The 9,591-nt window shown below is 39.3% G+C and overlaps 1 protein-coding gene and 1 pseudogene across 1 annotated transcript in view; one reads left to right on the top strand and one right to left on the bottom strand.

The window, feature by feature from the left end:
• Positions 1 to 348: 348 nt before the first annotated feature.
• On the top strand, positions 349 to 1,735 carry LOC140921328 (CD151 antigen pseudogene; annotated as a pseudogene).
• A 1,688-nt stretch (positions 1,736 to 3,423) lies between these two features.
• Positions 3,424 to 9,591, bottom strand: part of LOC140953986 (dihydropyrimidine dehydrogenase [NADP(+)]-like) — a 35,375-nt gene continuing 29,207 nt past the window's right edge. The window contains exons 21-25 of the mRNA XM_073403371.1: positions 9,251 to 9,513; positions 8,168 to 8,347; positions 7,010 to 7,156; positions 5,743 to 5,974; positions 3,424 to 4,136 (exon numbers count right to left, since the gene is read on the bottom strand). Of these exons, the coding sequence (XP_073259472.1) occupies positions 4,057 to 4,136; positions 5,743 to 5,974; positions 7,010 to 7,156; positions 8,168 to 8,347; positions 9,251 to 9,513 (902 nt within the window). The 3' untranslated portion in view covers positions 3,424 to 4,056. The remainder of the gene's footprint in view (positions 4,137 to 5,742; positions 5,975 to 7,009; positions 7,157 to 8,167; positions 8,348 to 9,250; positions 9,514 to 9,591) is intronic.

Here is a 9,591-nt window from a genome sequence, read left to right as displayed (position 1 = left end):
AATTTTGGTGTGGTGAGGCAAAGCAACTTTGCCACTTAAACCACAGAAATAGGTTTAAAACGTATCTTTTTACAAGAAGCCCTTTTGTTGCGTAACTTGAAGCGTCTAGTCGTTGAATTTCTGTCACATATGCAGGTGGTGTTGTTTTAGGTTTTGAGGGTGTTCGACACGTTGTATTCGTTTAATTATTGATGGTCCTTATTCGACCATGTTCTGCGCTAACCGAGCGTTAATGTTGTTAAATTGCTTCGAGGCCAAAGTGGAACGGCTAGTCTTCCTTTTGATTTCACAACCCCAAAAATTGACTGGTTTAAAAGGTTCTTTCTCAGGTCGTCGGAGCGAGCAACACTGATTTTAACCGCGATTGCTCCTAAAAAACAAGGGAAGGTACCTTGGTCCGCAATTCAACGCGCTTGTTTGTTATATTCATCAGGAAAAACGGAAGGTATATTATAACTCAGACGGAGTACAGAATTCCCCTTTTAATTATTTGAACTGAAAAAATACTGTTTTGGCAAAGCCACAGACAAGACAAGAATTAAGCAGTACTGTAATGATTTTCTGCTTCATGGGAATGGAGGATTATCGCTCTTAAGAGTAAAAGGACGATCTCACGATTATTTGTTCGTAAGAGATCACTTCACAGGCGCAAACATGTCAGGGGATTGTGGATATAAGTGCTTGAAAATCTTGGTTGTTTTCTTCAATTTGTTATTTTGGCTTGCTGGCTGTACTCTGTTTTGTCTCGGCACATGGCTGCTCAGCAACAAGGAAGAAGTAGCAGGGGACTACACCAAGCTTACAGGATCAGTTAATTACAAGGCTGCACCGATTCTGTGTGTTGTCATCGGAGTAGTGACCATTGTAGTAGCTTTCTTGGCCTGTTGCGGAGCAATCAAAGAAAGCCAGTGCATGCTGGGGTCTTACTTTGGATTTATTACACTTATTTTTGTTCTAGAGATCACAGCCATTGTTCTCACTTACGTTTACAGAGAACAAATCGAGAAAAACTTGCGAGGAGACATAAAAGACACTCTTAACAGATACAAAGACCATGATTACGAGTCTGTCACCAGAGCAATCGACGAAATTCAGGCAAGTTTCAAGTGTTGTGGAAATGATAAATATAAGGACTGGTTCAACACCAAATGGGGAAGAAATAACAAGGGATCTGTTCCAAAAAGTTGTTGCAAAGACCCCAAAGATGATACATGTAACAAGAATGTAACTCAAGACCTTACAAAAATTTACACTAAAGGATGCTATGATTTTGTTCGAAAATATTTGTTAAACAACCTTCATGTGATTAGTGGATTTGGAATCTGGATTGCCGTCATTCAAATAATGGGGATGATCTTTGGTTTGTGTTTGTGTTGTCAAATCAGGCACGGAAATGATACTTATGTTTGATAACTTGCCTACTTTCGTCCTTTTTTAACCGGAAATGCATTGCCTTTGCATTTGTTTTGTAAGCTTTCATATAAACCCAGTTTCCGTAAATGATCATGATATGCCTGTATGGAGGACAAGAAGAAAGAATGCTAAAAGGTGGCTGTGGAGGGTAGTCTTTCGTTACTGATGTAAACCGTACTATTCCTTCAACAACCTGTCTTGAATAAGTACACCTAGTTTGTCCGATTTTTGAAACAAAATGTCATGGGATGTCTTATTTCTTGAGAATTTAGCATTTCCCTTTCCTCCTTGTTTAAAAATGCAATGCACACATTAAATCACAACGTTCTATTCAACCATTTTGTGTAAAGAATAAAACCAGTGGCGTAGCTGCCTTTAAGCCATTAAGCCCGGGCTTAACAAAAATTTGGGTTATAATAAGATCACGTAAAATAATCGCACGCGACAAAGAATGATTGCACCTAGTGGCGTAGTTAAGCTCTGTTACAGAAATCGTGCTGAAATCATCATTCTTATGTGTTAACAGAGGGAATATCCAGTATGGGTTCTTGTGTAGGGCAAGAGCTATACCGTGAACACTGAACAGTGAACACTGAATCTGTCGTTGACCCATCTTGTTTTTTCTTATGTTTTTTTATTCGGTTGCGAACATAAAAAAAGGGTCAATTTCTGGTTGACTTTGTTTATTCTGCATTGAAACGATTCCCCTGCCTTTGACAACTAAGAAGACACACTAAAAACAGTTGAAGACTTTACAATTGGGAAAGTCGCCACTGTGCTTATTTTTCCCCTTGCCATGTCAGTGTCCAACGCGAATTCAGAGACATGGGTTGTTGACCACTTACAAAAAGTTTCCGGAAAAATCGGTTGGAAAGTGAATGGAACAAGACTTTTTGGGTCGTTTCAAAGAAAACTTTCCACGGGCAACGGAACATCTGAAAAGGCAATCATGTTTTTCCAGACAGAATGTTCCAAACGGAACTGAATTCATGTTCTATCTCTTTAAAGCCATCTTTTATACCAGTTTCAGATTTTTGCGATAAATGCAACTGATCTGTACAAAATTAATGGTAAACGCCATTTCAGGAAGAAAATTGCCAGTCCTAAATTTTGCCTACTATTTGCTCAAACTGTGCACCGACCAGTTTGCCCTTGTAAATGGTAAACAACTATGATTTTGCACTATAACAAGAAGGGTAAGAAAAGGCATACGTGCGTACGCCCCTGGAAACAGCCAAACTGCTCATTAAGATGGGTACTGTCAAGCCAAATGCAACTGATTTTTTTCTGCCTTTATCCTTTCAATGACCGATCAACACAGTCTAACTGCTCTGTACTATGATGGCCACGTTAGAGAGTTGGCCGTACCGTGTAATATCAAACCAGTTCTTTCGGTAGGGGTGGGTAGAACATTTCTATTTTTAATAAAATGTTTTTTCTCAATTATTAATTGAATTAATGTAACACAATGAAATATGTCAACAAAATAGAACAAAAGTTCAGAATAAAAATGTTAAAGCAGGTTTACTACGTACAGTTATTAGTTTGTTTATTATATATATATATATATATATATATCAGCGTTTAGCCTGCCACACCGACAGTTTAATAGTCCGGAAGAGCCAAACAATAAAGAGTGAGGACTGGGGAGAGATAGGGCGGGACAGGAGCCGACCTGCATCTATTCCAAACAAAGGTTTGTGATTGGCTGGGAAAACAATAGGGATGGTGATATAACAATGGCCCTATCCCTGAAAACAATAGGTAGTGCAGGTTATAGGGACCAATGAAATAACAGGTTTGAATGGGTGCAGGTCAATCGCGAGACAGTTGTATTTCTTATTCATTTTGGTAGCCATTTCCCTTGTGGAAAAAGTTTCTATAGAGAGATTAAAACAAGAGTAATGTATGGATGTAACGTGTGGATGCTGCTGTGCTGAACAAAATTTATAAATTCTGAACTCCTTAATTTTACGGCTAAAACAAGTATTTTAAAAGAAATTGACAGTAAACTCTAAAACATGCACTTTATTTACTCACTGCACCTTATCATTACAAAAATAAATTGACATGACCTCCTGGGTAAGTACATTTAATAGGCTAAAAATTTACCACTAAAAAAATTTCTACATAAATCCAGTCAATCCATAAATATCAACTAGAAAAATACGAATGCATTAGATATGCAGTAAAACCCTGTCAGTAACTACGATCACATCCAATAAAGAAATATTTCTGAGTATCACATAGAAGAACAAGAGATCTAGGTACATACGGGTTTGTACTGATGCCCAATACACACTGTGTTCACCTTGCCTTACGTCACACAAGAACCTCTCCATCACATTTCTCACATTAAATAATAATTTTTAGATTGAGACTTGCTTGTGTACATTGGATAGTGTATATTGTTGTTTGAGGAGAATTATGTAAAACATTATCACGATTGATTAAAATATACCGGTAATTATGTAATCATTATTATATATTAATTTACATGAAGTGTTGATCATAATCTTTTTAACCACCAGTTTGAAACACCCAGATCATTACAGAGAATAAAGTAACGTCTTGGTTTTCATGATCATGTGAATCACAAAACCCCTCCCCCCACAACAATGCAGAAGATAACAGGTCATTAGCTTACGCCTCAGCTTTGACAGCAAGCGGGACCCCACGGCTGGGCTTGTATGGTCCCTCCCTTGGTACCATCTTGATACAATCTACAAGGCAACAAAAAAAAATAACTAAAAAACGATTACGCAATAGCACATTCACATTCACGGAAAGGTTCTTTCTCTACCATTCCTGGTTGAATTGGAATAAAAAATTGGTGTCAGTTGAGGAGAGGGGAAATCCTAAGAAGAAAAACCTCTCGACGCGGGGGAGAGAACCATTAATAAATTCAACCCAGCCACACAAGGCATCGACGCCGGGATATGAACCCAGACCAAATTGGTAGGAGGAAAGCGCTCTCACCAATGTAACACCATTGCTCCCCACCAGCAAATAAAAGGTGAAGAAACTCAAAGTCGAAGTACTCAGTGCTGTACTCTAACAGGGCTTGATGTTCTCATTTTTTGCCCTTGGGTAACATGGAAGTCTTCAAGTTTTCGCAGAAAATGCGTATGCCGGGCACCCTGGATTTCACTGCCTCAGAACTTTATTAACCACCATAAGCTCTCCTCAGTTTGTCTCGAGCATGGTCTTGAGAATAGTCTGGCTGATGACAGATTGATGACAGGGCGAACTGCAAAGTTCCATCTCCTACTTATTTCTTTAATAATAATCCCACACTGTTTGATTAAGTGGTCTAAATCAAATAACTTACCGATGATCCCTGTTAACTACTAAGTTAGGCTAAACGGAGATTTAGAATCACGTTTACGGCAAACAGAAGACATCCATTTGTACTGCTACCCCATGAACAGGTTTTGTCGTACACGTTGTTCACTATTCACTTTATCTACCCGGAAATGGGTAGTTTCAGGCTAGTTTCATCCATAAGAATTAGCTTCTACAGTTATAAATCCACCCATTTCCTAAGTTGAGTTTGCCGCTTGCCATAAACGTAATTTTAAATCCCTATATTGCAAAACAATAGAGCTTGAATAGGGTTTTCGACCATGATCATATCATTAGGACTACAAACGGATTTGCCAAAGGAATGATTAGGACTGACACGACAGTAAGGGCGCTTTCGATCTAGAAGAAAATTCGGGCAATTTCAGCCGGAATTTGTCTGGGAAATTTTTCATCCATTTTGTCACATATATCGTCTGGTCCCCAGAAGAAAGCACAGCATTGGATAACAACAGCTGAAGATCGCCATGAAAGCACAGGCAACCTCAATATAATAAGATAACTTAAATATGATTACACAAATTCCAAAGGAAGGTTATTAGCAGTTTGCACTTCCATTAAATTTTCTGTTGTATTCAACCGATAAGAAAGAGAAATGAATGCAATGATCATTTGTACACAATACCATTGGAGACCATTTTGCTTACGAAACTGTCGAGTCAATTTATAGCCGTGGGCTTCTAACTGGCATAGAACACGAGAAATGTGTCGATGGAATGGTATTTTTTTTTTCCTCTTCTCCCGGACGTTTCCAGAAGAAAGAAAAACAATTCTTCACTCACGTTCAAAGCTAAATTTGCCTAGATGAAAAGCACCCTAAGTCTCCCTCTTGAGAACTGTCCACCTTATAGAAAGACAACAAAAAATACTGAAAAATGATAGGGACCGATTTTAGTGCACAACATAGGAAGGATCCATTAAGAGGATTGACTGACTGATTCACACTGGGCATTTCATACTACTAACCAATAACAGGACAAACTGAAAAGCACAAAGTACATCCAGTACAGTCCTCAGTCACATGAGGCAGGTGGGTATTGGCATCAAAGGTAATGGCTTGATAACCACAGTCATTACAGGTCATGTAGCACTTGCCGCAGTTAATGCACAAGTCTTCATCAATCAAAGCCACAACTTGCTGCCTGTTATCCAAGTCACCATAAGTTCCAATACGACTCAGGGCTGCACCAATGACATCCTATTAACATGATTTAAAAGAAGTGAATAGAGAGCTTTAGATTCGAGGACGACTATGAGTACGAGATTTGACTTCAAGTTTTTTCGCGTATTCTCAAAATATAGACTCCCCGGAAAGCTTCATTTTACCATTTTTCATTAGAAAATTTAGCACTGTTACCTTTGGTGAAGGAGGGTACACCCTCTGGCCCCCGATCGCAAAATGATAAAACTTCTAACATTTGATAACTTATTTACGCCACTTCGACATTAGGGACCTTACGAACCAACAACGGCGGCGCCAATGAAAACGTTGCTGCCAAATAGACTTCGCGTCCTTTAAAACCTTTTCGCCCTTTTACCAAGTCACCCAGTTACTTGAAAGGAGGGAAGTTAGGTTGGAACCGAAGAGAGAGGACTGCGTCCGAGTTTAGAGAGAGAAATAAAATTTATCGCCTTGCCGTTCCCGTTCTCAAGTCAACTCAAAATTTAGTCATTTCACGTTGCAGTTATGCAGAGACGGCGAGGAAATGTACAAAAAAGTGTGATGCACGTCAGAGTTGTTGTTTTGCTCATTAAATTTTTGCTTTTTTGACGTTCTCGTTGCCGTCGCCGTCGTTGTTTCGTAAGGTCCCTATTCTCGCTAAGACTCGTAGAAGACTGACGACGGCTACCATGTTTTCCCGCCAAAATGATGCTGGTTCACGCGCAAGCGCTATTTAGTGCTGAGAAAATCTCGTACTCGTTGTCGTACACGTCTTAGAATCTAAACATAAATTTAATCACAGATTTACAATACTTTTATATCATTACAAATCATAATGTGCTTCATGACAGGTAAGCTTAGAAGGCCATTTGGTATTACTAGGTGATACACTTAATGAGCGATGTAACTTGATTATTTTAGCCTGTGTGGCAGGCACATAGAAATGTTAGGTGCAAGTTATACAAGACGCGCGAGAGAGGAGGACATGCGCATCCTACTCTCCCCTCCGTTCTTGTTTGCAACATTAATTTCTCGTGAGTCTGCTACGATACCTACATTACTTTGTATTACCTTAATAAGCGGAGCCGCCTTGTCTGGTTTATAGGCAGGTCTGACCTTCTCTGGCTCAAATTTTTCACTCAGCAAATCGATCTTCTCTTTATGCTTTGCCACAATACTTTCTCGTTCCTTAAGGTATGGTCCAAAACTGGGCAGAGACTGCAAGAAAAACACACATATATTCAGTATATTCATGTATTCGGTAAGTTCAGGTATGCGCACAAGGCAAAATGTTAGGAGTTTGGACAAAAAAGAGGCATTGCCTCCTTGACTTTTATAATCATTCTCCCTTCCCGTTCCAGTCAAGGCAGGTGAAGCGTACCCCCCAAGATTCTATTAATGAATTCATTTGATTACTTGAAAAATGAATCCGTTAGTCGTTCCCGTAACTAGTGTCAAATTCAAATCGGCATTCCTGCATACATAATGAGCAGTGAATATTTTACGAGAACTTCTCTGTATCTGGTAAGATAAAAAAATCTTTGAATGGATTAATTTTCTTAGAAGACATTCACATCAAATTCAGGAAAACTGAGCTGGTAGAAATGTCGTAATTGCCCCGCGCGTGAATTCACGGCTCATTACGCATGCAAGAGATGAATCTGAAATCTACAACTACCGACGGATTCAACTTTCGAATAATAAATTCATTAATGGAATCCTGGGGGTACGCTTGACCTGGCTTGACTGTAATCTCTTGTACACTACGCTTGAAAACGTTTTGTTCAATTTAGCCCTGGGTTCAATTCAATGCGCTTTAACATGCTTAATATAGGAGAGTCGCTATTGCTCTCCGACCCTAAAACAACAGTTACACTAGAATATTACAATTAATTAAAACGAGTTAAATTGACCCCTGCTTGCCTCCTGACAGGCTGCCAGTTGTGTTCTGATTTGTTAAAATCATTTGAGGGAAGCACCTGTAGATTAGCTAGATCAGTTGAGTGCGGTTCTTTTATCTTATGTCTAAAAACAGGATGTACCATCATTCACCCGTGGTTAGAAAAATTCTGTGCCTTAAAGAGGTCCTTATTATGCAGGGCCAGATATTAAAAAAGAGAGTCATTTGTATATTTTAGAAACAAGAAAACATGGTATGATTTATCGACCTTAAAAACACAAATATATGACTAATTTTAAACAGAAGTAAATTGCATGAAGAAAACATACCTTTCCAACAAGTTCAGCGATTTTAGGAACAAGTTTGCCTTTTTGATGTTTAGGAGTAGGAGGACTTTGCCCATTCCAGTCTGAGAGCTCATGAACAGATTGGAGATAAAGCAAACACTTCAGTCCAGTGGTATAATCATCAATCAGTGTGAAATCCTGATTCTGAACGGCACTTGATATCTGACAAGGAAGCAAACAGGTCTTTGGTTATGAACACTATAATCGCTTATATGTACAGAGATTAAAACACTACCCTGCAAGCGTAGGCTACCTTTACGCTGTGTTAACTGACGTGCAAAAAGTAGCTTAGAAAAAAAAAAGAGGCTACTTTACGCACGTCAGTACACACCGCAAAAATATAGCCTATGCTCGCAGGGTACTGTCACTGTTGGGTTTGGCCGAAATACAAGACGTAAGTTTATTCTTCTCCAAGCCACGGCATCGGAGAAACGTTTACGTTCCCATTCATGGGATTTTTAAACCTCACAAATTAAGGATTAATTATGATAACTTAAAGAATTGATTGAAAACCCGAACCTTTTCTTTTTTTGTTGTGTTCTTTGTTGGCGCGAAAGTCAAATCCTTTCATCTCCATTTTTCTCTTCCATTTCAAGCGCACTGCAGTAAGAGTTTTCATTGCAAAAGCGACAGTCGTATTTAACAGATATTGCAGGTAAAGCTTAAAAGAGTAACAAAACCGATCATTATCCACTTGTTCGTAACGCTTTTCAGTTGTCAAAAACAACACAGGTGGCAGGCTCACGCTAGTGCCAAAATTAACCCTTCTGCTATAACCTCCTTAAACCCGGCAACCACGATAATCAGTTTTATTTAAATTTAAAACCAAAGTATATAAAGCATTTGCTATAAATGCATTTCTTAGCCCCAGAAATACAGGGATTTTATTTAGGAGGGGCTTCATATTGTTTGATCTCGGGTTTTCCTTGTTTGGCTTAAGCGAGTTTTCTATACTTATAAGAGATCATGCGTGACTAGCTTAGCGCGTGAGGTAATTGTGCAAAAAACAAAACAGAAGTAAGCCACCTTGATATTTTGCGAGAAACAATTTTCATAGCCGGCTACCTGAACTGCAGACGCTCCACAGTGAAGGAACTGTAACACTGCCTCAGCACTGTCTGCTCCACCAGTAGCCAGGATTGGAAACCCAGGCAAAGCTCTTCCAATAGCCGATACGGCTCGCAGTGCAATTGGACGAATAGCGTTACCAGATACGCCACCATAAGTTGTCCTTTGTTCTTTGCCAACTGCAGGCCATGCAGCACTACTTGGACGCAGACCCATCAAACCAGACACTGTGTTAGTTGCAGTCACTCCATCAGCGTTACCTGATTTCAGACAAGAGTGTTTAATAACATTACGTGGAGGGTTAAGAAGGACGCTACAGCTTAAACACAGGGATTGCG

The sequence above is a fragment of the Porites lutea genome, chromosome 12, assembly GCF_958299795.1.
Source record: "Porites lutea chromosome 12, jaPorLute2.1, whole genome shotgun sequence".
NCBI classification, from domain to species: Eukaryota; Metazoa; Cnidaria; class Anthozoa; order Scleractinia; family Poritidae; genus Porites; species Porites lutea.
Note: the sequence above shows the minus strand (reverse complement) of the source record. Positions and strands in the feature narration are given on the sequence as shown.